Source organism: Scheffersomyces xylosifermentans (genome assembly GCF_036884685.1).
Source record: "Scheffersomyces xylosifermentans strain CBS 12540 chromosome Unknown RJT20scaffold_3, whole genome shotgun sequence".
Lineage (NCBI taxonomy): Eukaryota > Fungi > Ascomycota > Pichiomycetes > Serinales > Debaryomycetaceae > Scheffersomyces > Scheffersomyces xylosifermentans.
In genome coordinates, this window is record NW_027042941.1 from 184956 (window position 1) to 211383 (window position 26428).

Consider the following 26428-nt stretch of genomic DNA (forward strand, 5'->3'; position numbering starts at 1 on the left):
CACCTTTTGAATATCTTCTTACGTCCTGTATATGTCATCAGTTAATCTAGGGGGTTTGTAGTCATATGAAATTGTTGGGTTGCATGGACCAAATGGTTCAAGATAACAGTTGTGGGTGGTTATAGAAAAGAGTTATAAAGATAAGGGGAGGTCTATTCATTTAATAAAACTGGGGAGTCAAATATACAAAAAAATGTAGTTAATTATATTCTATATCTAGCGAGAGAGCTGACCAATATGTAGCTATGATTGTAACGAAAGCCTTTCGGTACATATCGATGTGCCATTTTAAGATTCTTCGAGCCATACAGATTAATCCACTAGTTGGACTTCATATCCTAAATAACGATCAAATGGAGTGATACAGCGTTTTGCCACACGGCATGGGACGTGGAGCAGAAGACATTAGTCTGTTTCTGTGTCCTTGGATTGTAGACTATCAATTAAATAGTTACAATGAGTCCTAGCTGCCATTGCTTGTCGAGTAATCAAAATATATTAAGTAATGAAAAATGACAGTAAATAAATGAAGTATGAATCTCATCTACTACCAAAGTATACTCCTGCTACAACAGGTATTACGAAAAGTAGTTTAAGAGCCAACAAAACGGTACATTAGACCTCATTCTCCTGGAGCTATAATTCTGATACCCAATTTCCTCACCTTTGCTCTGACTATTAACGTAACTTAACCGACCTTCAATGGCTTCCGCTGATTTTGCAAGAGCTTGGATATCAGCTCTCATTCGATGAATAGCCACCTCGACTTGTTGTATTTGTCATATTATGTTGGCGTCTCTTTCCTCCGACATCTTAAGGATTTCCTTGGACTCCAAGATTTCCTTTTCGCTATGGTCCATTGTGTATAATTGGGATCTGTAGAACTGCTTGTAGAATGGACACAACCAACTTCAAACTTCCTTCTCCGTTGTCTTCTCCCTTCTTTCTGATGACCAAACCTCCAGAAGTAGTACAGTACTGGTCAATACAAATTCAAGTAGTGTTCAAGTCTTTCAGACAACTGGATCGCCTTTTTCCCCAATGGAGGCATAATTACTAACAAAAAACAACCCCCCCCAATTAAAAAAAGAAGCATTAATGAAACTCCTATAGCAAGCCCCGCAATGTTGACATCGCTCTCGTCGCCTTTCTTCGAGCCCTCGTTAACACTATTTTTTGTCATTACAAGTTTCAGGATGTCAGCCTTAATTTGTTGAATGTCCTCTTGAATTGACTCTAATTGTCGTGTGATGTTAGCGTCACTTCCCCCCACTGAAGAAGTCTCCCTTGATTCCTTTTGCTTCTTTTCGTCTTGGTCCATTGTCTGTGTGTTTATGTATAGTAGTATCTCTACGAATAGCTTTATAGACTGTGAATACAGTAACTATTTTCAAACTAAATCCAATATGTAGGAAACAACAACGACATGTAGGCAAAAAGAGTCAGAAAATCACGAATCCTCTTGGTGGCCAAGCTGGCTAAGGCGCGAGACTGTAATGAGTTCCTCAGAGTTATCTTGAGATCGGGTGTTCGACTCACCCCCAGGAGATTCTTTTTTTTTGCATTCTAAACTAGCTACGATATCAATCAGGAAGTGTTATCTATCACTGTACAAATATCAAGAGACATAGCATGACGCTATGAATGGTAACATTTTCTCGGAGCCACTTCAGACTACTTCAGAGTTAATATTAGGGTGCAAAATTCGAAGGTTTGCAGTCTCTTTCTTTTTGCAGTAATCCATCGTATCAATTTCTTTCTACAGTTTTCAATATTTAGCTGTTCGTTCAATTATGTATCTGTATAGTTACAAATTGGGAACCATTTTGAGCTTCAGTTCATAGCAGCTCATCGTTCACTAATTTGACCAAATCCTCTAAATAGTAATCTCTAGATCTATTTTCCTTATCTAAATGCCTGACAGCCTTTGTTAATTCAAACAAATACTCCGAATTTAACCCACTCGGTCCTTGGGAAGACTTAATCTTCTTTGCAGTCTCATGAACGGATTCAGGGCCTATGAATGACTCACTATCCACAGTTCCAATGTAGATCATAGAATCTATCAAGAAATCTCCTGTAAGACTATCCTTCGGAAGATCAGCAAGAACCTTCTCTGAAACATCGTTCTTGTTCTCAACATTAATGATATGAAAAGGAACTTTATGTGTGGTATATCCATCCTGTTCTCTTACATCGAGATATGCCTTCACTTCCGCCACATCCTTTGGCTCTATGTAATATGCAACTCCCCATACCTTCAAATCATCTACTTCTAATGTACTCACTCTATGACTTATGCTATCGATAGGCTCAACTGGAGTTGACTCTTTGCCTTCTTTTATTTCCGTTTCTTGATGGGTGCTCCGCAATTCGTACAAATGCAAATCGTTATGGAATTTCACATTTGTCTTTAAATCATCAAGAGACACCAAAGTAACCACACGACCAGGAGCTTCTGGCGTTCCCCTATGATCCGACGAACTTTGCCAGAACCGTCTTATAAACCCTTTGAGATAACCATTCACTCTAAACGAATGCTGTGGCGGTTTGAAAATCAATGATCCATAACCAATGATCCACATTCCTTGGTTCTCCACTTCTGATGCACTTGAAGTAGTCATTTTTGTTTTGCTACTATATAACGGTTAGAACTTCCCGAATACTCGAGAATTACTACAATTACACAACCCTTTATACTCTTGCCGTCTTACGGAAGCATCGTTAAGAATGATAGTTCTTTGTCACTTCAGTGATTCACTCGACAGTAAATCAACTCACGTGATCTCTCTGTAAGCCACTTACGGTTTACGGTCTGTTCACCAGTAGAAGACATTACTAATATATTTTCATGGTATATACATTAAGGTGAAACTAAAGATAACTGACCTTGAAGGCCATTCTGACAGTTTCAACGAATCTGTCCTTGAGATTCAACTTTTTGAAGTTGATGAACTTGGACGAGGCCAAGATCACTACCAATGCGACCAATATGACAGAAGAGTTATCCTTCAAGTAGTTCTTCAAGATACGGTACATGTAGAACAATTTCAGCTTCAATTGCTCTAATTGGGTGGCTTGAGAGTTCAGGGTGATGGTGGCTTGTGGAGCTGGTGACTCAGAATTATATTGCCTCTGGATCTCTTTGATGGACTTGTAACTCAAGTTTTGCAGGGCTTCTAGGTCTTTCTTCTTCTGGATATCACGCTGCTTCTGCTCGTATTCAAGTCGTTGCTTTTCCAACTTCTTTTGCTTCTCTGTCTCCAATATATCGAGTTTTTGCTTTTCGATTGCATCTATTCTTTTCAAGTTTTCTTGAATGGAATCAGCATACACCTGATTCGACTGCACCACATGGCGAGCTTCGTCAAACTCGTCGAACGTAGGTAAGATCTCGAACGTGTATAAGTCAATTAGTTTCTTCAAGTATTTATCGTCTTCGTTGTTCTTAAGATCGATAGAAGCATAAACTCTTCTAATCTTGTTCAAGAATGCAGAGTCATCCACAACCAATAATTCACGGTTGGTGATCAAGAGTAAGTTGTAATTAAATATGATTTCTAGTGGGATATTGGACTCGGAATTGTAGATTTTCAATAAGTTGTTGGTAATATCATTATTAAGCAAGGATGTTACGATCCTATGTGTCTCTATCTGAGTCAACCGTAAAGTAGTATCGGAAGACAATGCCAAACCAACCTCAATTAGGTACAAGTTGATGATTTTCACGAATAATTTGTGTGAAATGAGTCCCTTTCCGTATTCCAGAAAGCTCTGGTCATATAATTCCTTTATTAACTTGAACGACTTTTCGAAATTCTTATTCATGAAGAGTTTCACCGCCAAGCTGTAATTGCTCTCTATCTGCTTATTGACGCTCAAAGTCGATGACGATAATGAGAGAGAGCTGTCCATGACGACGATAGAAATATTTGTTTGTTGCTTGATTATTCGTCTGACTTAGTCTGACTATATATATATATATACAAATAGCTAACAATCTATAGCCACTAAAGAAAGACGTCAACTTCAAAATGTATTCTATTTAATCAAATAGATGGCGACTCTTCCATCATTCTCTTAACTATTAACTATAGCAGGTTAGAGGTTATGTGCATGAATGTTCATTTCTTAGAAGTGGTAGTTTTTGTGGGGTGTGCCAGTTGAACCTCGGAATGAAAATGACTGCAAAAAAAAAGATGTGAGAGTGGGAGGTGAACGAGTGATATGTGTTGCATGGGGAAAAGATGGTAATAGACATTTGGTTAGATGAATGTGCTATTGATTTTTCATTTATGAAGAAAAATGAAGGGTTAATTGTAAAAATCGTAGAAAGCCAATATTTGAATGCTATCTAGTGTCATGGATTATGAATAAAACTTCTTTATGATAACATTTTTTTCTGATAATATCAATGGCCTTTTGTGGAGTGGTTAATATCTTTTCTTGGCAACTAACTATATCATAAAAAAAAGGAAAAAACCAGATTGAGTGTTTCCTGGTCAGCATCAATTGAATCAACATCGTTAAGTGTACGTGATTTTACACCAGATTTGTGGTTCTGGAGTGGGGAAGCCTCCAAAAATAATTCATCTCTTGTTTCAGTTGGCACAAGACTTCCTACCCACTGATTGTTGGACAACCTGGGGACTAATACGACCTGTTTACTAACAGTGTGATCGTGACAATGGTATTGCAGAGGTTATAAAAATACGCCGCCTTTCCTAAATAGAAAAAGTTCAGTACATGCCGAGAAGTTTGGACATACAGAAAATGGACATATTCCACAGAATCTTTATGGTTACGTGTTACTTCTTCGCTTGTACTTGTCTTACACTTCTTTATTGGTCTCCAATGTCTTCTATATGATGCGTTACAATTTTATCTTTATAGAATCGGTATATTACTATTATTATATTATATGACTACCCCAGTAAAGGGCTTTTGGACAAATTCATGGCACGCAATTAGTTATTAGAATACTACTCTACGCAGTAAATACATCACGGATATGCATATCACCCTCTCCACTCTCCTCTGTCTTCATTTTTAATCTTCTTCATCGTCATCATCACGTCTATTCGGCAATTTGCCTAATGCAGCCAACCTTCTCCTCTTCTCAACGGCAGTTTCTTGAGCCTCATCGTCATCGTCATCGTCGTCTTCTTCATCAGTAACATCAGACTGAAGAGACTCATTCTCATCATCGTCCTCATCGTCATCTATCTCGGACTCTTCCACTATCTCATCAGGAGCAGGTGAGCCTCTTGAGGCATGTCTTAGAGATAAGACATTACCGGCTTTTGATCCAGAACCCTTTGTTAAGATGTTTGTCAACTTACTCTCAAGACGACCTTCAAAGTTAGGGTTTTTCAATGGCGAGTCTTCTATGTCCAAATCCTTCTCAGGGACTAGTATGTTACCACCACTTATTTCAGCGTCTCCTTCGACTCTTATCTGAGGTACATCAGGCTGTTGACTTTCATCTTTACCTTTAATACCAACCAAATTAAGAGCCTTATTGACAATTGTCGATCCTCTCCGTCTTGTATTTCCTGTGGTAGGCACTTTTGAGGCATGTCCATGACGATTAACTTTGTATCTTCTAATAATCTCTCCATCTTCATTCTCGATGACAATCAAGTCATCTATTTGATGAGCATACACCTTACGATGATGAGGATCACTCTTGTTATAGAATACTTTTCTTCCTGGACCGGAGATAGTTCTAGATAATTTCTTTTTAATCGGTTCATGCTCGGCAGATGATGCTGAAGATGAAGCTTCTGAAAACGATGAATACTGAGACATATGACGACGCAATGAGTCCATAGAATGCACACTCAAGTTGTCGTCTAAATGACCAACAGCAGATTGTCTCCTGTCCATGACCGGTAAAGTCTCTAAAATTTCTCCGTTCTGGTCTTCAATTATAATCTTATCTCCTTCTTTGAAGGCGGTTGTTGGTATAGATCTCTTTTCTTCCTCTGTAGGTGGTTTTTCTCCGAATTCTTCCTTTCCTGACTGTTTCTCTATGACATATGGGACTTCTAACTCCACCTTTCCATCGGGCGTAACTGTAACAGGGAGAGATTGGGAAGAGCTATCGTCGTAGCTTTCCTTAGTAGTCGTTTCATTGGTTGAACTTGGTGGCACTCTAGAACCCAACTGCAAGACTTCTGTTTGAGGTCTTTGCCTCTCCATTGTTGGTCTTTCACTCAATTCATTTTGATCAGTTGCCACTCTAGATAATGTTTTCTTTATTCTTGAGCCAGCTCCTGCCTTTCTCTTCTTTAGCTTCTTATTCTTTCTTCTCTTAGCACCACCAGCAGGTCTCACTTTAATTCCACTTGTCTCAACACTTTGAGGCTGAAATTTAGCCTCTATTGAAGGTGCTTCAGTGTCTACTCTATGTAAAGAAAACGAGGTAGAAGCTTTGTCCAACTTTTGCAATCTCGACATCCAAGCAGGACCCTGATCCTGGGTATCTGTGATAGTGAAGGACATAGTAATGGCCATTCTGTTAAGTCTTTTTCCAAGAGTTAAGACAGCCACGGAGGATCCATGGACTACAATTGATGTGATGACTATGAAACACACAATTGGCCAAATTGCCGCAAGCAATTGAAAATGTGGGTGTTCTTCATTTGGTAAATGAGCCAACGGCGTTTCTTCATCTGTATAGTGAGCCTCTAAGTCCTTTCTTGCCAAAATGGCAGCGAAAATAGCACCGACACCGATAGGACCAAAGTGGCCACAGAAAAAGGCTTCTCTCCATGTTTTGACATCCGGCGTAAATGGCTTTAGCGCAACCACTGCCGGTACACGTCTCAAGAATACAACCACAATAGCAAGAATCACGAGTCTCCAAGCATCTAATCCAAGAGCAGCATTGTCGAATTGCGGCCAAGGAACAATTGCACCGAAGTAAACGAAAAATGCCAAGTTAAGCAATAAATCGATTACGGTAGAAACATGGGACTCTTCGGTCTTTTTGGCAAAATCACCGTTCCATCCAAAGGCAGTTCCGGCTGCAAAGGAGACTAACAAATCATCAACTCCCAACATGGAACCAATACCTGCAGAGTTGAAAGCCAAAAACACGAAAATTGCCAAGAAAGACTCTCTATCAATCAAGTTCTTTTTCTCGGCAAAGGCTACGAGCTTTCTCAAAACGTATCCTAAAACGGCTCCAAGAAGACATCCAAAAACACATTCCCAAAGAATTGTGAGAAGGAACCAGTCCTTGATGACGTGACGGACATCTGATTTGTACAATACTATATTCAAGGAGAGGAAAATGAAGGGGAAAGCCATTCCATCATTACAGCCCGACTCTGCGGAAAGTAAGTTTCTTAAATGACCTGGAACTCTCTCAGCGAATTTACCCTTACCGACCACAGCTGCTGCCAAGACTGGATCTGTTGCAGTGACACAAGCCGACACCAACAAGGCGTCCGAGAAATTGAAGTGAGGGATTAACACCCAAATAAATAATCCTACTACCAACCAACCGCACGTCATTACTGGTAGAAGGAAGATGGCCACACTAACCCAATGCTTTTTCATGTACTTTCTGGGCAATTCGACGGCCACAGCGACAATCTGGATGCATAACACTATACGACATATTTCAAGAGTGATAAAATCTGTATTTCCCCATTCAACGGGATTGAACCAATCTAGACAGTGAGGTCCTAGGATCAACCCTGCTATGGTCGCCACGGTAGCTTCACCGATGTATAGACGTTCCTTGACGAAAAGGGAGACGAGGGAGAATAGGGTGCTGAAAATTCCTACACACGCATAGGCGATATGGGGTTTTTCTAACTATAAGGATTTGCTGTTAGTAAGGGAATTCGCTGGATTTTGTTTTATACTTGTGACGCCATGGACCATATAACAAGTCCTTTCAATGAAGACAACATTGAAAGTGCTGCAAAACCAAAACAACGGCGGCAACCGTGAAAACACCGCCGGAAGCCCAATGGAATCGACAAGGCATGGATAGTACACTTCTCATCGCATTTAGCTCTGTTTTAGTGGCGGTTTCAATACCAAATTCTGGCCCAACATCAACAACACTTTCCCCATCACCATCGCTACACTTCTTAGCGAGCAGTAAAAAAAATGACGTACTTCTAATTGACTCCAGACCATGGTATGACTGTATTCAGTTTCACGGTGGAACCTCGCAAGCACTTAGTTTCGTATGCATGTGTTCGAACACTGGTTTGGTTCGTCTATAAGAAGATGTATAACTATATATAAATATATCCACAGAAAAAAGAACCCACACTGAACTTAACCGTGATCTGAAATAGCAGTTGGTGCCAATTAATACTGATAACATTTTCTTTTTATTAGTGGCATGCACAACCGGCATATACGGCCGGTGACGAAGGTTCTGGCACGTGATGGAGATAGAGGCTTTGGCCAGTGGATAGGCTAGCAACGGGCAGGATCAGGGTCACAGGAAGCGAGGGCTAGGGTGTGAGAGTATGGGATGGTATGGAATCATGGGTTAGGGGTTTGAGCACGAGAGGATCTGATTATGATGGTATTTTACGAAGAAATCTTTGTTCTTTTTTGTTCTTGGTTCTTGGTTAGAAGTCAGAAGTCAGAAGTCGGAAGTCAGCATAGGGCTGGGAAAAAAAAGGGGAGCCATCCCCCAATGCCCAGCATTAGCTGGTAGGTTATGGGAGTGAGAAGATTTTGAGCCAAGTGTGAAGTTACAAATGGACGAGAATTCTGGCCGTGAATGTTGTCTTGGCGGGAGGGCAACTATTCACTACAATTTCTTGGGTGACTGGGCGTCCCAGCGTGCATGGGAGAAAGCGCCATGCCGCGGGTGGTGGAGGAGTTGGGGTGAAGAATGGCATTGGAGTTGCTGAGCTATGTAGGAGGTCGTGAGTAGCTACAGACAGACATTAGAATGGAGCATGGCGACAAACAAGTATAATGGAAAGCAAAAATGTGGAGAGTTTATGGAGAGATATGTGCTTTTTCCGTGGAATATGTAATATGTAAACCTGTCTGTTTTAGGAAGATTGCTTCATATAGCGTTGGAGCGCTGGGTTGTCCCATTGATGATGAAAATACGAGAGATATGGAGTTAATAGAGAGAAAATAACTGAAACTTCCCGAGAAACAGTGAACTAGACTTGTACCTACTACCATAATATAAACTGTCGATCTAATAGACACCGTAAACTCATGTTTGATTGACTACCATGGGTGGTTGTTCTGTAGGATATTTTTCATTCGTGGTCGCGCCTCTCTAATTCGGATATCTATAATTTTCTGTTATCGCCATTTATCACCACCAGTTAATTATTCTCAAATTGGAAGCAAGCTATTTATAATCCTGGGGATATTTTATACAGAATTGGACACAGAAGATAAAGTACAAGAAAGCCTTTGATTTGAAACTCTTTGAAACTGCTATACTAAAGTCCACGTCTGAGTAAAAGCTGTACTCTCTGTGTTCCAATTCATATAGCTTTCTAGTAGAAGAGGTGCTATCTCCAAAAGAAGACGTGAAACCTGCATAAAGGACCATATATACGATGTAAAGTACTTAGTCTAATGCTGCTATGGTATTTTATCAGTGGGTTGTTTCATCAGTGTGTTGTTTTCTTAAGGAAATCACGATTCATGTAACGTACCAGTACGCATGGAAGAGATGTTTTCAATAAAAAAAGTGTAGTGTTTCAGAAGGAACAGTTTCAGAATTGGGTGCAAAATCCAATGTTTCTCGTACATACGCCATATTTAAGTTCTTCTCATAGTGAAGTGAATTGTACAAAACATAGACTTCACATTTTCTACTCCAATACCGGTACCGTAGCAAAAATCTTCAGTAGATAAAGGTGCCACACTCAAGATCTGCTTCCAAACTTCTAATACTACTTCACCAGCTAAATGACCCACATTTTCTTAAGTTACCACAACCACCGAAGATGTCTTCATATTGACACTATTTATTATGTGCCGTTATATGTACCACATAAAACTCAACATCCACACCTCAATATGATATACTCGATCTGTCAAAATGCTTAATATCTGAGATCTTTATTTCATTAAAGATCGGAACAGTACGAGGAAAACGGTTACTTTGGAGGAAATAAGTTGCTTACACTTCTAGTAAGTCTATTAGGATACTAAAACTGCAATTTTGTCCATTTTAGACAACTTATTTATTGATTTTTCACGTGTTGAATCAAACTTCCTTTGGAATTAAAAAGCATTAAAAAAGCTATTCCACTTTGTACATAGTCGAATTACATGATTTGCATTCATGACAGGCCTCTTTCTCAGCTCACAAGAGTCCGAGCCGTCTCAAACTCAGCTTAATAATGGTATTTCCCAAAGCTCAATTCACCAGAACTCTCAGCGAACTCATTCCTTTAATGCTTCCACTACTCAAATAGCACATCTAGCAGATGTCTTCTCAGCAGTTACAGCCCTCAGCTCACAAGCATTGATGATTATCAAGCCCACGGGAATACGGATATACTCAGAATACAACCATGTATCCAACGTGCTTCTAACCGTGGATCCGTCGCTTTTTCTGCTGTACAACTTCTTTCTAAAGGATCACCAAACAGGTCAACTGTCACCGTCCATTTCTCAGCTCACAGAGGAATCCATGGGAGCAGAACTCCGATTAGGAGTAGATATAAGTCTAGTTAGTGACTCGTTTGCATCTGTAGCATCCAGTCTTGGAATATCCAAAAGCAAGCCAAAATCTGGAGCAACTACAACAAATACGCATACTTCCACCACGAATCCAGTCTCTGATTCAGTTACTTGCTACATAACATACGAAGGAGAAGGGTCACCTTTAGTAATAGAGTTCGAGGATAACCTTATGAGCGAGAAAATTGAGTTTCTCACTTTCTACACGGATTTAGTGTATCCATATGATGATGTCGACGATGACGAAGAAGAGCATCTTGTTATTAGTCATAATGATATTCAATTTGAGCTCATATTGCGTTCAGACGTGTTTACCAACTTGCTCCAGGATTTGCAGCAGATAAGCACTCTTGATCTTTACATTTACCTATCTAACGAGAGAAGACAACTAGGCTCTACTACTGCCAAAAGGGGTCGCATAAGAGGGCCATCACTTATGGATAATCAGCTCAACTTCATTTCGAAAGGCCCGATAGGGCATCTGAAATTAATTTATCCAAATGAAAGAACTATTCTTGAAAAGTTGCTCATTTTTGGTAGAAATGATCCAAATGATGACCCCAAACCAGTTAACACTTCCCTAATCTCTTGCTACAACTTCTTGAATTTTATCAAAATCTTCAGAGCCGTAAAGATGTCTTCGAAATGCAAGATATTGAAAGATTTCAATGGAGTACTCTCAATACAAGTACTATGCAAGAACCAGCAATTACCCAATTATGCTGGAACATTGATCACATTCAATATGCTTGAAGTATCAACCGTGGTCAATGAAATCTACAATGACAACAACAATAACATCAACCTTAACAATATCTTTGATGACGAGAGCTATGAGTATATCAAGAACTACAATTCAAAGAATATTCAACGCGATCTTCCATCAGTTCCTAGAGAAGCAAGAATCCATGACTATGAGCCGTTGGAGGAATACAATCCACCGGTGAGAGAATCGGAGCCGGCACCAATACCTTTATCATATGCCCTTTTCCGTACTGTGGAACCTGAAATCAGTACAGATAAAGGGGGAAGCAATGTACAGATAAACGAAACAATATATGAGTCCAACGAAAGAGGTCAAAATAATAATGATTTCAATGCCCAAGGAAGCAAAAAGAGAAAGAGAACCGACAACGGACAAGTAGATGACGATGGAAAGAGCATCAAGAACGTCGGAGGAGCTGTCGAGGTACCGTTATTCTTGTAATAGTGGAAACCGAGAGGTGAGGATTCGCAGTACTCAATAATGATACATTAGTCTAGTCAATGGAAAGTGAGCTACAAGGTAACTTCTGTTAAATAACTTTATGCTTTAATTTCTAAATGAAAAATAATAAATGAGGGGACATGAAGGTAGAAATAAAATGTAAATTAAGATAACAGTATTATCTGGAAACTGAAAAATATGACAAAAATACTGCTAGGCGATATTGTTCCTCAAATCAGCATCTAGTACACCGAGATATAGTTTTCAATTCTGTTCTTTTGGTTTTGGGCAATACACTCGGCAATCCAGGTGACGTTTCTGATCTCTTGTTCCTTGGAACGTAACCAAGCCCACACGGTGGATAATGTGAACTGTTGAGTGAATGCGTTTTTACAGTATTGCATTTCTAACAAGTAGAACCAATCTTCTAAGTTCTTAGCTCCAGAACCGGAATCCGATGATTCGTTAAAGATGTCCTTATATTCACCAACGTTTTCCACAATCTGTTTCAATTGTTCAAAGTCATCGACTTGAGACAATTCATTGTGGTATGTTGGGTATAACTTACCATAACTTGGGAACAACGAGAGCTTGTCCTCAGCAGACAAATCTGGGTTGTTCAACGAATTGAGAGCAATGTTTATGACTCTCTTGTCAGCTTCAAAGCTCAATAAACGGGTCATGATCTCATCGTCTGGGTTGCCAAATTCCTTTTCCACGAACTCTACAAAGGCTTCCAAGTAATTCTTGTATAATCTGTTTCTTATAATTTCAATGTTCAAGTCGTCCAAGTCATCGACTGTCAAGCAGTTCTTGAAGAATGGAGCCAATGGGGTGTCAATAAGAACAGTACTGTACAAACTCTCGATGTCTGTAGCAATGGAAAGGGTGGGCAAGGTGTCGAACCAACCCAATGGATGGCACTTGGACAAGATTTCGGATCTGTCACGTTCGTGCAAGGTACCTGTAATCATCAATGACACATTATCTATCATATAACCGTAGCTGATAAAGTCCAAAAATTGGGTGAGTCTGCCCGAAGAGTTGGATTTGAGATATTGGAATTGTTGGTACAACTTCTTGGACAAGTTGTCCTGGATGACACTGGTACTGAGCGGGCCCGAGTGTTGGGCCAAGAAGTTGCCGTAGTCTGTAGAGGCCAACTGCAATTTCAAGTCTTCCAAGTTATCGCATTGAGTCAAGTTGACGTACTGATTCGAGGAGAGAAGCCCTGATTTGTAGCCACGAACAACTCCCTCTACATAGCCGTAGTTGACGTTGAAGAACAAACCTTCCATTGTTTCGAGGTGTTACTTGAGGAATTCCGATGCGATCAATGATGAGACGATGCCGGTGCAATTGTCGAGATTCAAGTTAACCTGTCCAACTGATGAGTAAACAAGAAATGACCAACTAGAAAGAAGGATGAACAACGTATCTCTGGTTTTACTGCCAATTATTTTAGCCGCCAGTTATCTTTCTGTTGGTGAGTGATAAATTGAGATTTTGAGTGCGAAGAATGACGATTGTGTGGCACGTGACCACTATATTAGTTGAGAAATGGATACTTTTTTTTATGGATAGAAGATATGGTGTATATATATAGGCTAGAGGGAAAGGGAGGAGTATGATAGTTATTGGGTCATTGGGAGGAGATAGCGAAAATTGGAAAATTGGAGACTTTAGAGAGATGTTGGAAGAGGTGGAAAATCAGGTTTTTTTGGTGATTTTATGATGGAAACATGGAAATGACTATGGGGTTAATTGATATCTCATGGTAGAAAATAGGAACCATGAGACAGTACTGTAATATAGCTGATAGTTTATGTAAATTGTATGCGTGGTCCTACATATTAAACACTACAAAATGAGAAGAAAGAGAAACTCTGGCACGTGATACAAGTTGTCAAAATTCATTCGTAGAAGCAAAGAAGCAATACAAAGAGAGATCAGAGTAAGCATGGAAAAGACCTGGCCAATGAAACAGATTCAGACGAAATTTCGAACTTCACATACTGAAAAGGAGAATCCCTATTTTATATTTTAAACCGATTTTTATATCAATTTCATCGAATTGACTGGCCCTCTACGTTCATCTAAACCCACCTTTAAACTTAGAGTCTCTCTGCTTGGTGAGATAACAACCTGCACATAACCATACTCAACCTAACATCCACACATCAACATATAAACACGACCCACTCTCAAAAAGGTAGTGCACCTACCCAATATCAACCAGATCTCTTAACTAAGGCACAGTGATAACAAGTATTCCATAACCATGTATTCTCCTCGAAAGTAGGTTTAAATTCGCCTTAGAATGTCAGGAATCCTTCTAGAGACTCTCAAGCACGACCTCGAGCCAGAACTCCAGCGATATGTCGATTCAGATGCTCAATTGCGTGAATTATCGGACAGTTATCTTCAAGATCTCTTGATCAACGACGAATTACTTTCTACAGAAATATACACCACTACAACCACTACCAATGAAAACCAACTGCTGCACAAAAGGACATTGATCGAGGAAATTGCAGAGTTGGACCTGAGGCAGCATGACATAAACCTCAAGTTAGCGGCTATAACCAATGAAAATCGAGACTTAATCATAGATATCAGTAACGATTTGAATACTTTCAATACTACGGTCAGCGTGGATTATAATAAAGAAATCGATGCAATGTTGAAGGTTTTGGACGTAGAAAACCATAACAGCAATGCTATTTCCACAACGAATACCAATAATAATGTAATATCAGCGGCTCAGTCATCAATGAGTACAACATCTAATAAGTTCCATGTGTCCATTAACGAGAAGCTCACCAATGCTATCAAGATCAACAATTCAGTGTTAACCAACATAGATTCCGTCTTAGATCTCTTAGAATTGCCCACATTGTGCAAGCTTTGTATTCTTCAAGGAAACTACCAAGAATCACTTGAAATCTCCATTCTCGTGCAAGCATTACTTATACGATTCCCCAAATTAGTCATATTTCAAAGAATTCAAGCTCAGGTAGAACAAGAGTTGAAATTAATGGTAAGGGGCCTTATTAAACTCTTGAATACAAATCTCAAACAAAATAACATTCTAAAAATTTTCCATATCTTGAACAAACTTGACATTCTTGGGTATGGTTCTAGCAGCGATGAATCAATTAAAGGATACTCATCTCAAACTAAATCAACCACCAACAACGGCACGAAGAATAATAATAGCAACATCAATAGGCAGCACCAGAAAGATAAATTACTTAAAATAATATATCTCAATGCTAGATTCAAGTTTATAACGAATGAGATTGCTGCGTTAAAGCCATTGATTAAGTTCAACAAGTTACTGTATCTAAAAAGATTCATTGAAATTTATCGTGAATTCATTTTCAACTCCTTTTCTATATATTACGCCATCTTCAATGTGTCTACGAGTATTTCTAATGCTAGCTTAGATACTTCTAACGAGGATAATCTACTTATCAACCTGTTTATCAGAAGTCTTGCTATATTACTAGTACAAGAGCTTCATAAGTATTTACCTGAAGTATTTGCGTTGAAGGGAGCAGAAGAGGACGTGGAACTTGACATACAGACCAAAAAGGATGGCTTAATCTTACAAATTATTTACCTATGCAAGTCTCTTTCGAAGTACAACATTGATTTTGAATCTGTCATTTTATCAGAGTTGTGCTTCAAAGAGAACTCATTGATCAACGAGATTGACTGGACAAGGAACCTTTCGAAGGTAAAGAAGTTCCGCTCAGGATGAAGTATTACATATTAATCGAATGTTCAATGTTTATAAGTCGCCTACATGCTTTCTGCAAGTTTCCATTTAATAATACATCCCATTAATAGTCTATACAATATAAATACACCAATGAACTAAATACACAATAATATTACAGGGTCTCTTTGTATTAACACCCTTGCGCTCCAATCACTCATCCTCGCGCAAGCTATTCAACCCAAACAAGAAACCAAGCTCTCTCTGTCCCAACCTCGAAACAGACTTCATTCCATTCTCATCCAACGCTGCCCCTACTATTTCCTTTTTCATCTCCTGCAATTCCATGATACGGCTCTCCACCGTCTGAGCAATTAAGATTCTATGGACGTGCACTTCTCTTTCTTGACCAATTCTATAAGCTCTATCCATCGCTTGCTCCTCAACATATGGATTCCAAAAAGGGTCCATAATAACAACATGTGAAGCGCATGTTAATGTCAAACCAACATTACCAGCTCGCAAAGACAAAAGTAAGACTTTTATATCCTCCTGATAAAACCGCTTAATCGTTGCATTCTTATTTTCTATTGACATGGAGCCATCATACCGCAAAAATCTGATTTTTTGCTCGTCAAGAACCAATTTCATAATGTCAAATAAAGTGGTGAATTGTGAAAAAATAATAACCTTTTCTCCTGGGTACTTTTCAAAAATATCTGTCAACAAATCCACACATTTTGATATCTTTGCTGACGGAGTAAGTCCCTTATCTCTTTTGATTAAATCATGTATTTTCCTCAAGTTCTTGTCTGCACCAGAAGGTCTATAGTAATCATGGCAAAAACGAGATACTTCATGGCTATCCAACATGTCAAGTTTAGCAATCTTAAATATAATGAAGTCGATCAAGTTCTTTTCTGCTACCTTTTGAGTACAACTATAAGGGCATTGTGCAATTCTATTACCACCTGAATCTTCTTCAATTACTTTATCTTCGAAGAAATTATCAACACATGCTTGGCAGATCATATGCCCACATTCCTGGAAAATAACGGTTTCTTCCAAGTTGGAAATCGCATTTAAACAAATAGGACATACGAACATGTCCCCTTCAGTTTCAGAGTCTTCACCGTCTTCAGTTATCACGCCATTGGTAGAGAGATTGGCGCTTCTAGATAATGACAATTCACCATCCCTGGAGGACTCCACTTTCGTGACCGTTGTAAGAGCCTCCTTAGTAATTCCCACTGAGTGAATATTGTTCTTATTATCGCGTTGCTCATCATCTGACAATTCAACATCGGCCAAAGTATCCAAAATAGAACCTTTGAAATCCTGAGGCTCCGTTTTGAAGTGAGTACTTGAATCTATGAGGCTAGTTTCTTGGCCACTGAAATGGGTCACATTCTGGTCCAAAAAGTCAAGCTCAGGCATTGGTCTCTTCTCGCCAGCCAAATGCATTATTCTATCTGTTACATTAGAATCTAGAGCATTTACCTTTCGGTACATTAAAGTCCAGTCACGCGTGGACCTCAGTTTAGTTTTGCTATTGGCCCTCATTTCCCCAATCTCCACTAAGTACTGGTGACAACACGCTTGTCTCAAACGGAGCAAAAGCGTCAATATTCCGGATGCAGCTCCAACTTGTTTCCTACTCATCAACTTCTGGGCTTTCTTTACAACTCCCTCCTCCAATGAGTTGTAAAAAGTCTTCTCTTCTTCGTCCATTTCTACGTAGTCTGAATGTAAGTGCTTCTCAGGAAGCGTTAAAATTGGTTTTCCGTCAATAAGGGTCGTCTTCGATCTTCGAAGCAAAATTGCCTTGAGAATAGCTCTTAACTTATTCATACTCGATGTTTTATCGAAGTCATCGAAATTACCGTTTTTTGATTTCAAGGGAAGTGATATATCCATACGAAATTTCTGCTCATTGCAGTAAGGCTTAATATCCAAAAATCGAAGTATAGGGAACAATTCGTCAACATTATTCTGAATTGGAGTTCCCGATAAACAAAACCTGAAATTTCCTTTCAATGAAACGACGGCCTTAGACGCCAAGGACAACTTATTCTTGATCTGCTGTGCTTCATCTAAAATAATTCTATGAAAACGAGTTTCCTTTTCAAAGAAAGGTGACACATAGCTTTTACCTCCTTCCAGACTACGCGGCAAGTCGGAGGACCGTTTATCCAGTTTCGACTTCTCCAAAGCCTCTTTAAAATGCCTCTTCCATTCTGAGGAAAGAGTACCATACGACGTCAAGATAACATTATACTCGGAAATATGCCTAAAAGTAGATAGTTCCTTCTTATCAATTCCATGGTATATCCCCACTTTAAATTTTGGTTTTCCATTTACGCTTCTAACTTTAGTATTGATTTCAGCAGCCCATTGACGCAATAAAGAGACAGGAGCGACTATCAATGTCGTACTTCCTTCATTTTCCTCTGGTGCTTTTGCTACGAGAAGGGCTATTGTTTGCACTGTTTTACCAAGACCCATATCATCAGCCAAAATACCGCCTGCAGACGATGACTTTTCCATACGGATCAACCAGTTAAGTCCGAGTCTCTGATGCTTCATCAAATTGACAGAGAGACCCTCTGGATTTGGGCCCACATCTTTTTCCAATTCTTCATCAGGTTGAATATTATCCAACAAGTTTTGGAGATCGGCAGAATCCGAATAAACATTCGCCTGGTAACTTGGTTGAAGGTTTGCAACTTGTATAGGATCGGTACTTGACGGGAGTGGAAATTGGTCGACAAATTGTCCTAGCCTCCGCAACTCGTCTCTAATCGTATCTCGGCTCTGGATGAGGCTATTGAAACGACGCTTGGCATCGTTCAACTTGGATTCAAGAAGAGAAAAGTTCTTTTTGGCCTTTTCCACTTCCAATCTACGCCAATCTAGGGTACTACGGATTTCCAGTATTGTGCCCAGGGTCGCATTTCGGAGCTGCAGCTCTAACCCAGATAAGCTACGATAGGCCTCTGCAAGGACTCGTTGCCCATTCAAAGCTGCTTGCTCGGACTTCTTGAAATCCAAAATCAGCGCTTGAATTCTTGACTGGATTGCTTTTTCATTGTTACGGAGCTCCTGCGCCACTAACTGCTCCCTAGAGTAATTGAAGTCCGACGTGTGGGGCACAGGAGCTGGTCTGTTGAAGCTAGAGTTTAGAAGATCAAAGCCTCTGCTTGATGGAGAACCTTGGGGTTGACCTTGAATACGTGAACCGAATGTTGTCTCTTTGAACTTACTGAGCTTTGTGGCTTCCTCTTCATCGATGATCATCAAGTCATCATCTGAATCTTCTATTTCCTCCAATATGGGTACACCAATAGTAGGTTCTACAGCAGATGAGTCCACCACGCTAGGGTCTGCAGTTGATGAATTTACATGGTCGCCGCCGTTGAGTGTGTAATCCCTGTCGTCTTCGTCATCGTCTTCATCTGAATCTAGCGATATGACTTCTACGTCGGCGACTTTTTTATTGCCACCAGATGTTTCTATAACAGAGTCAAGATTATCAAAGATACTGCTGTCTTCCGGTCCAACGCTTGCTCCGATTGTGCTGAAATTTTTGAACATCGATGAACCGTTATTGTTAATAGAGGAAATTGCCTCATCTATAAGGCCTGGGTCAGTTGACACATTGGCTCCCCAAATATCTATATTTGACATGCTTGGAGTTAAGTAAGCACTCTCCTTATCGTTGGTTCCATATTCATCACCAGTTATTACATCTGGAGCGTTCGTGTTAGCGATCAACGGCCTCTTCTCCAAATTTGCAGATGTAACATCTGAATTATGTATTAATGGGGCGCTGCTTAGTGACGCCAGGTCCGAACGAAACGGGGAGTTGCCTCTATAATTTGAAAACTCTGGATGTTGGTTCTGGTTGCCATTTCGTAAATTTTCTAAACGGCGGTCGGAGATTGATTCTAGTCGTTGTCTCTTTGGGTTTCTACTGACATTGTCGTAGTGAGATTCATAGTTATTACTAGTGTTACTGATATTATTAGCAGTATTATAATTCATATTATTGTCATTTGTATTGTTGTTTGTGGAATCAGAAATACTTCCAATCGCGCTATTGTTATGCGCTAGACTATTCAAGTTGGTGATCAGGTTGTTGTAAGATATCGTGTTTGAAGAATCTGAATGTGGAGAGTTCAACTCCGACACCTGAACGCTGCTTGCTCCCGAGCCGAGGTCAATAGAGTCCAACTCCCGACCGTTCCCAATCATATTACTCCTATTTCTTATATTATTAGCAACAACTTCTGCTGCATTGCTATGTCCATCAGTGGCAGTAGAAACCAGCCTTTTCGGGCTGCTTTCGTCCTCCGAGTCGGACAAATACACAATACTACTACTGGGAACGTATGTTGCCATGTTTCACGCTCTCAAGTTGCCGCTGAAAGAAAGAGTATCAATAAAATGTAGAAACTGAAGAAATCAAAGATGTTTATTATCGTGGAGTGTGCTGTCTGCAGGAGGGGTATTTATCTATGATAAAGGGAAGAGCTGGTAGCGTCGTGGTTAGTTAGTTGGTTAGTTAGTTAGTTGGTTGCTTGGAAAGGTGGTTAGTTAGTTAGCATGTTATATAAGGTTCTTAGATATTAAGATATTTATTTAGTTAGAATGTCATCGCTTTTTAGTTATTTAGTTATTTATTTAGTTGGTTAGTCAGCATGTATGTGAAGTTCTTAATTATTTATTTAGTTAGTCAGTTGGTTAGTATATTATCTGAGGTTCTGTTGAGGTTGAAAGTTAGTTCCATTGGAGTTGCAGTATGGACAACACAATAAAACGTAGAGAATATGGTATGGGGAGCGGCTGTATATGGATTAGGTTTAGTAAAGCTATTTTTTCTTCAATAGGGAAAGTACAGTGAACTTGGACCAATCCTCCCTACCCATTCCCTTTCCGTGCTGTTAGGACCTCTTTATTACTCAAAATTAATTTCGTTGACGTAACGTAGCCTGTTAAAGATGAAAAATTTGATTGCTGAGGGCACATAAATAAACATATTCTTGGTTGAAGCACCCATTTGAACGGATTCCTTCCCAATTTAGCTGTCTGATCCCTCAAGAGTCATTCCCACGGCGTCTACATTCGGTATTCCCGCCATGTCGGGTGTTTACTTCTCATTTATGTATATTTTTCACCTATTCTGCTTTCACCCTATCTAAAGATAGTCTCCGTTCTCCTCAAGAATCTTGTCCAACACTATATTCAATTCCGTCTGAAGTCTGACGTTATTCTCGCTGAACGACAATCCTCTCTGGTAATCGGCTCTGGCGGCCTCGTAGTTACCCAAGAAGAAGTTGGCTACTCCACGTCTCAAGAAGTTATCTGGGGTACAGTTCATCATACCAATGAGCATATCGGCGTCGTTGAAAGCCTTCAAGTACTCCTTTGTCTTCAAGTAGGCGTCTGCACGGCTCATCAAGAATAAACTGAGCTCCTGGAGCGTTCCCTGGAATGACTCGAACTTGTGTCTTCTTGAGATCATTTCTATGCCTATGGAGAATTGTTTTGCCGAGTCTTCGAACTTACCAGTTTTGAATGCCTGGACACCACCTTCGTACAACTTCTTGATCATCACACTCAAGTCTTTGTTGAATGTCTGCATTGTAGGCACAGCAGGTACATCTGATCCCGAGGCTATCAATTCTGCAGTTAACGTATTTAATTGCTTGACTTCCAAAGCAAGTGACGCATCGTCCACACCTTGGCCCAAAGACACCGTCTTACTCTTTGGATCGTACCCAAGAGAAATACTCATTTTTTTCAGTTAATTATCTATATACTATATAACTATACTCTTATACGGTGCGAAAGAACACTGGTAACCTGCCAAATTCTCAACGATAAACGAACAACAAATTAATAAATAATATATACCTACAAAGAAACCTCTATTAGAAGAGGCCAGTTAACAAATGCAAACGAAGCCGATTTATATCTTTTGGGCGTGTTCCATTTTCTTTGAGGCGCGCACGTAAAAATTGCAAAAAGATTGAAGACTCTGTGATTCTTTTTTTGCATTCTGGCGGTTATAATGGTGGTGATGTAGAATGGGGAGAGAAAGAGAAGAACATGGGTAAAAAGTTGGATCAAAGGTGGATTTTAAAGCACGACAATGAGTCTAGAACATGATTCTGTTTCTTTTGTTACTTTGGATTTGGACGATTTGGAAGAATTGGATGAGCCATTTGACCCTTTTGGCTCGTTTGTTGGCAACAAAGGTGCTTCGCTGATGTGTGGAATCTGGGAAGCGGCTAGCAAGAAAACGGCGGATTCGGATAAAAAACAAGTTGAAGAGATGAATAAGAGTTCTAGTAAAGAGGGGTCTACTTTGCAGCAGTCGTCTGTACTTTCAAAGTACAAACTCGGTAAGAGGAAACTTGGCAATTTGATGTTGATTACTGAGGAGGTAAATACCCAAAAAGATGCCGATGTCGAAGATAGAAAATACGAAGGAGAGGAGAAGAGAGATTCTAATAGCGACAAAGAAGAAAGAGAAGGTGAAAGTTTCATTGGAAAAGAACACAAAAGAAAGGATCTGAATAAGGAAGTATCCTTGCAAGATGCTGGAGAGGGAGAAGACCAGAGAGAGGAATCATCACACGATAATAAATCTCAGCAATATGATCCACAATTGAGCTTACAACTTACTCAGCTCAAATCTTCTACAACACAAAACTCTAGTGGATACTTCGATTGGTTCTACAAGCTCTGGCCACTCAATCCAAAGATTCAATTCCCAGTTAGAAATTTTTTTCAGTTGGGTGCAAAACGAGTATGTGAGACATCTTCTATATTGAGCTACGAGAAACCATTTATTCATGATGAGCTTCAGAAGCATTTTCAGAGGAGAGCAGAACAAAGAATCGCCTTTTCACCATTCCAAACGGCCAGAGTTAGCATTGTCCCTAAAGAAGAGAGTCCTGGAATTCTCAATGAGTACACGGTCTTCCAAAGAAGAAAGTATGATAACGAGTCTCGAGGATTCCTGAATGGGCAATACAATGTTAAGCTTACCAGCCTATTTGATTTGAACAATCAAACTGCCACAGAGAGTGCCAAAATTGAAGATCTTGTATTCTCACCTAGGACTCATCGTCCAATTTTAAGAGATGTTCCTTCAATACAGTTTGAGAAGAGAAGAACCAGATTTAAACCCAGACCATTCAATCTTTCTAGAAGAAGGCAGAAAATTGATAAATCGAGACTGGCCTCTATATTTGAGCTGTTTTACTCCTTTTCCCCTGAAGTAAAGGAGCAGAAAGAGGAGCAGAAAGAGGAGCAATTCATGATCAACCTGCCACCAACACCTGATAAAACTGGAGTAGCTGCTGAAGGGAAGTCACTTACCACTAGAATTCTTCAGAGGAGTCCATCATTTCCAAGTCTCAAGAGGACCAGAACACATGTCCACTTCCTGGATGTCGATACTATTTCCATATTGCCATCCACGAGATAGCTGTATTGATGTGGCTAATGAACGATTCCAGAAGTAAATAACTTCCAGAAAAGAATCAAAGATTCACCAGAGTTTAAGTACACATAACTAAAGTCTGCACAACCATTGTCAGAACCAATATGCTGCTCAGAAGTCGCATCTACAAATATCCCTACATATGACCGTTTCACATTAAATGCCAGCTCGTAATACACTCTCTCGCTACCTTGACTGCCCGGTCCCACTGAAACGTCACACTTTCACAGCTTCACACCTCTACACTCTATCGCATTAATACCTTCACACCCTACCCTTGAGGTCTTCTTCTCACCAACTTTTTTTGGGGTCGAATTACCCGATCGAGAAATACCTTAACTATGACACATACTTAACCGCGCTCGATAATCTTTTTTCTTTGAGTCATCATGACTGAATTTTTCAGTGGGACCATGAAGATTGTTTAGTTGTTGTTAAAAGTAATAGAAGAGGTAGTAATTTGCTCGAGGATTGTTCTGAGAAATAGAATTCTTTAGTATTTGATTTTGATTTTGTTGCTATTGCTGAACTGAAAAGTCCAAAAGTTCTGGAAATTGACATATACTTCGATATCATATCTATATAATAACCAATATTCTGCACTATGACTTTCGATCTTAAAAGAGTGGTTAGGCCAAATATCCTCACTCTTGAGCCTTACAGATGCGCCAGAGACGACTTCAAAACAGGGGTTCTTCTCGATGCTAACGAAAACACCCACGGTCCGGCTTTAAGTGAATTGTCCTTGGCTGAACAAGAGTTGGAATTGAACAGATACCCAGACCCTCACCAAGCCGAGTTGAAGAAACAGATAGTCGACTTCCGTAATGCCAAACCAAATAAATTCTTGAAAGAAACCGACGCCAAGTTGGAAATTGGAAACTTGTGTTTGGGAGTCGGCTCCGATGAAAGCATTGATATGCTCTTGAGATGTGTATGTGTTCCAGGAAAAGATAAGATGTTAATCTGTCCTCCAACTTACGGAATGTACACCATCTGTGCTACTGTTAACGATGTGGTTATTGCCAAGGTGCCGCTTACAACTCCAGATTTCCAAATTGACTTTGAGGCAGTGACTAAGAAGTTGGAAGAAGACCCTTCTGTGAAGTTGATTTACTTAACATCTCCAGGTAACCCAACTGCTAAGCTAATTTCTCCAAGTGAAGTTGTGAGATTATTGGAGTATGCTAACGAGAAGTCCTGGAATGGATTGGTGGTTATTGACGAAGCTTACATTGACTTCACCGAATCTACTGAAACCAAAACAAGTAAATCAGTATCAACCTTGGTTACAAAGTATCCACAGTTGGTTGTTTTGCAGACTTTATCGAAATCGTTTGGTTTGGCAGGTATCAGATTGGGAATTACTTTCTGTTCCAAGGAGTTGTCATACTACTTAAACTCCATGAAATATCCATATAATATCTCATCATTGACGTCAAATGTTGCTATTAGAGCCACTGATGAATCAACAGGTTTACAGAAGATGAGCTCCTATGTTGAGAAAATTATTGAGCAAAGAGGTATTTTATTAAAGCAGTTGTTAGCTTTACCAGGTGTGGGCAAAAACATAGGAGGCTTAGACTCCAATTTCATTCTTATTGAAATTTTGGACAAGGACAATAAGCCATCAAACGAAGTAGCCTTTGCTCTCTATAATGAATTAGCCGTGAACAACGAAGTAGTTGTTAGATTCAGAGGAAAGGAACAGAATTGCACTGGTGCATTAAGAATTTCTATCGGAACGGAGGAAGAAAACAAGATTTTGGTCCAAAAGTTTGCAAAGTGTCTTGAGCAAGTAAGAAACAAAGTTTGAATATCGAGATCAAAGATATTATATTTATAGATAGACACATTTCAGAGGAATGCATCAGTTCTTTTTGTAGCCTCCCAAAGCTATGAATAAATACGTATTGAACATGAATTCCACCAAAAATAATGAAAAAAAGAAAGCTTAAGAATCAGGAAATGAAGCCAGCTATATTATAATACCCATGTACACACTATTGACTCTTCCATAAAAATCTTCCTATAAACATAATGAAACATCTCTTTAATGGTTACTGTGTATACTCTAAACCAACGCCGCGCTACCAATCGAAACTTTTCACATTTTACGTCCGGGTAATTCCATACTAACTAAATTTTTCAGAGATTTTTTCACTATTTCAATACTACAAATCGTATGTCTATTGATTGAAGAAACACGTAAAAGCAAGCAAATATGGCTAAACAGAACTTCATAGGCCTTGTGGTATCGCAAGGTAAAATGGCCAAGACCGTTAAGGTAAGAGTTCAAGGAAAAGTGTATGACAAAAGAGTACACAAGGAGGTTATTAAGAGAAAGGACTACTTGGTTCACGACGAAGGTAACCTCTGTAAGGAAGGAGACATTGTAAGAATTGAGTCTATTCCAAAGATTTCTGCCAGAAAGTCCTTTGCCGTTGCCGAGATTAAGGTCAACAAGGGTCAGCAGTTTGCATTATACGAGACATTAGGAAAGGAGAAGGTTGCACAAGAAGAAAAGGCCAAACTCGAATCATTCATTAAAGAAAAGCAGCAATTTGAAAGCGTAGTAACACAGATAGAAGACTTGAGAAAGTTGGATCAGATAGCCAACGCCTACCAAACACAGCCTAATGCCGACAGAGCAGAGCTCTTATCAGAGATCAACAGAATCAAAGAGAAATGGAATATTAAATCATGGCCTTCAGAAGAGCCTCTCTTAGACTTGAAGATAAACGAAAAGGAAAAGGACATACGAGAACTCAAGTTGAGCATGATTGTAGACAAGATAATGTCGGATGAGTACACTGCCGAACGTAACCAGATTTTATCTGAAAATAGCAAAACACCAGTGGAGGATCTTAAAAAGCATACCCAAAAGAACATCATAAGAAAGTACGTTTTGGATTCAAGAAACGAGATACCATTTGAGATTTAAAAGTAAGACTTGATCATCAAGTTTTGGAGGAGAAGTGTAAATGAAGTGGAAGCAAATAAATCTTCACTGGAAGGCTTGACCACGTAAGTTGAACAGCTTCAACACTCTCTCTTCCGATAGAGTAGTTCCTTACTGGTTTAAGTGGCTTACATCGTTGAGCCTTTAAAGTATTCATAGGCCTGGACCGAAAATGAGTCTGGGTAACCATCTGTAAATAGTTGAATGGATAATATATGTCATTACGTCATTTGGAAGTGGGAAGTGGGAAGTGGGATGTAAGTATAGCGTAGAGGAAGATGAAAGAGCTGAAGCAAAGGGTATGAGTGGAGATTGGTG

General features: G+C 39.6%; 11 protein-coding genes and 1 non-coding gene across 12 annotated transcripts; 6 read left to right on the forward strand and 6 right to left on the reverse strand. All coding sequences in view use genetic code 12, as the record gives it.

Annotated features, from left to right (window-relative positions):
* The first annotated feature begins 1459 nt into the window (after positions 1 to 1459).
* RJT20DRAFT_t47 lies at positions 1460 to 1549 on the forward strand. Its single transcript has one exon. It is a non-coding gene; the product is annotated as a tRNA-Tyr (tRNA).
* A 229-nt stretch (positions 1550 to 1778) lies between these two features.
* Positions 1779 to 2832, reverse strand: RJT20DRAFT_126683 (gamma-glutamylcyclotransferase). Its single transcript, XM_064916797.1, has one exon. It carries the CDS (start codon positions 2622 to 2624, stop codon positions 1839 to 1841), a length of 786 nt encoding a protein of 261 aa, XP_064774735.1. The 5' UTR covers positions 2625 to 2832; the 3' UTR covers positions 1779 to 1838.
* RJT20DRAFT_126684 (uncharacterized protein) lies at positions 2833 to 4036 on the reverse strand. The gene has a single exon (XM_064916798.1). It carries the CDS (start codon positions 3913 to 3915, stop codon positions 2875 to 2877), a length of 1041 nt encoding a protein of 346 aa, XP_064774736.1. The 5' UTR covers positions 3916 to 4036; the 3' UTR covers positions 2833 to 2874.
* A 773-nt stretch (positions 4037 to 4809) lies between these two features.
* Positions 4810 to 8297, reverse strand: CNH1 (Cnh1p). Its single transcript, XM_064916799.1, has 2 exons — positions 8140 to 8297; positions 4810 to 7830 (listed from the first exon to the last, which is right to left on the reverse strand). Exons 1-2 carry the CDS (start codon positions 8158 to 8160, stop codon positions 5050 to 5052), a joined length of 2802 nt encoding a protein of 933 aa, XP_064774737.1. The 5' UTR covers positions 8161 to 8297; the 3' UTR covers positions 4810 to 5049.
* Positions 8298 to 10095: 1798 nt separating this feature from the next.
* Positions 10096 to 12008, forward strand: RJT20DRAFT_126689 (uncharacterized protein). Its single transcript, XM_064916800.1, has one exon. It carries the CDS (start codon positions 10304 to 10306, stop codon positions 11909 to 11911), a length of 1608 nt encoding a protein of 535 aa, XP_064774738.1. The 5' UTR covers positions 10096 to 10303; the 3' UTR covers positions 11912 to 12008.
* Positions 12009 to 13449, reverse strand: RJT20DRAFT_126690 (H(+)-transporting V0 sector ATPase subunit d). Its single transcript, XM_064916801.1, has one exon. It carries the CDS (start codon positions 13207 to 13209, stop codon positions 12154 to 12156), a length of 1056 nt encoding a protein of 351 aa, XP_064774739.1. The 5' UTR covers positions 13210 to 13449; the 3' UTR covers positions 12009 to 12153.
* A 747-nt stretch (positions 13450 to 14196) lies between these two features.
* Positions 14197 to 15816, forward strand: RJT20DRAFT_126691 (Golgi transport complex subunit). Its single transcript, XM_064916802.1, has one exon. It carries the CDS (start codon positions 14232 to 14234, stop codon positions 15675 to 15677), a length of 1446 nt encoding a protein of 481 aa, XP_064774740.1. The 5' UTR covers positions 14197 to 14231; the 3' UTR covers positions 15678 to 15816.
* RJT20DRAFT_33543 (SNF2 family N-terminal domain-containing protein) lies at positions 15556 to 20054 on the reverse strand. The gene has a single exon (XM_064919728.1). The coding sequence runs from the start codon at positions 20034 to 20036 to the stop codon at positions 15849 to 15851; it is 4188 nt and encodes a 1395-aa protein (XP_064774741.1). The 5' UTR covers positions 20037 to 20054; the 3' UTR covers positions 15556 to 15848.
* A 778-nt stretch (positions 20055 to 20832) lies between these two features.
* Positions 20833 to 21432, reverse strand: SEC72 (Sec63 complex subunit; the record flags this gene model as incomplete). Its single annotated transcript, XM_064918266.1, has 1 exon — positions 20833 to 21432. The coding sequence occupies one exon, from the start codon at positions 21430 to 21432 to the stop codon at positions 20833 to 20835; it is 600 nt and encodes a 199-aa protein (XP_064774742.1).
* A 284-nt stretch (positions 21433 to 21716) lies between these two features.
* Positions 21717 to 23272, forward strand: RJT20DRAFT_126694 (uncharacterized protein). Its single transcript, XM_064916803.1, has one exon. The coding sequence runs from the start codon at positions 21790 to 21792 to the stop codon at positions 23131 to 23133; it is 1344 nt and encodes a 447-aa protein (XP_064774743.1). The 5' UTR covers positions 21717 to 21789; the 3' UTR covers positions 23134 to 23272.
* A 287-nt stretch (positions 23273 to 23559) lies between these two features.
* Positions 23560 to 25340, forward strand: HIS5 (histidinol-phosphate transaminase). The gene has a single exon (XM_064916804.1). It carries the CDS (start codon positions 23753 to 23755, stop codon positions 24962 to 24964), a length of 1212 nt encoding a protein of 403 aa, XP_064774744.1. The 5' UTR covers positions 23560 to 23752; the 3' UTR covers positions 24965 to 25340.
* RJT20DRAFT_33553 (mitochondrial 37S ribosomal protein uS17m) lies at positions 25314 to 26212 on the forward strand. Its single transcript, XM_064919729.1, has one exon. It carries the CDS (start codon positions 25373 to 25375, stop codon positions 26090 to 26092), a length of 720 nt encoding a protein of 239 aa, XP_064774745.1. The 5' UTR covers positions 25314 to 25372; the 3' UTR covers positions 26093 to 26212.
* Positions 26213 to 26428: the final 216 nt, after the last annotated feature.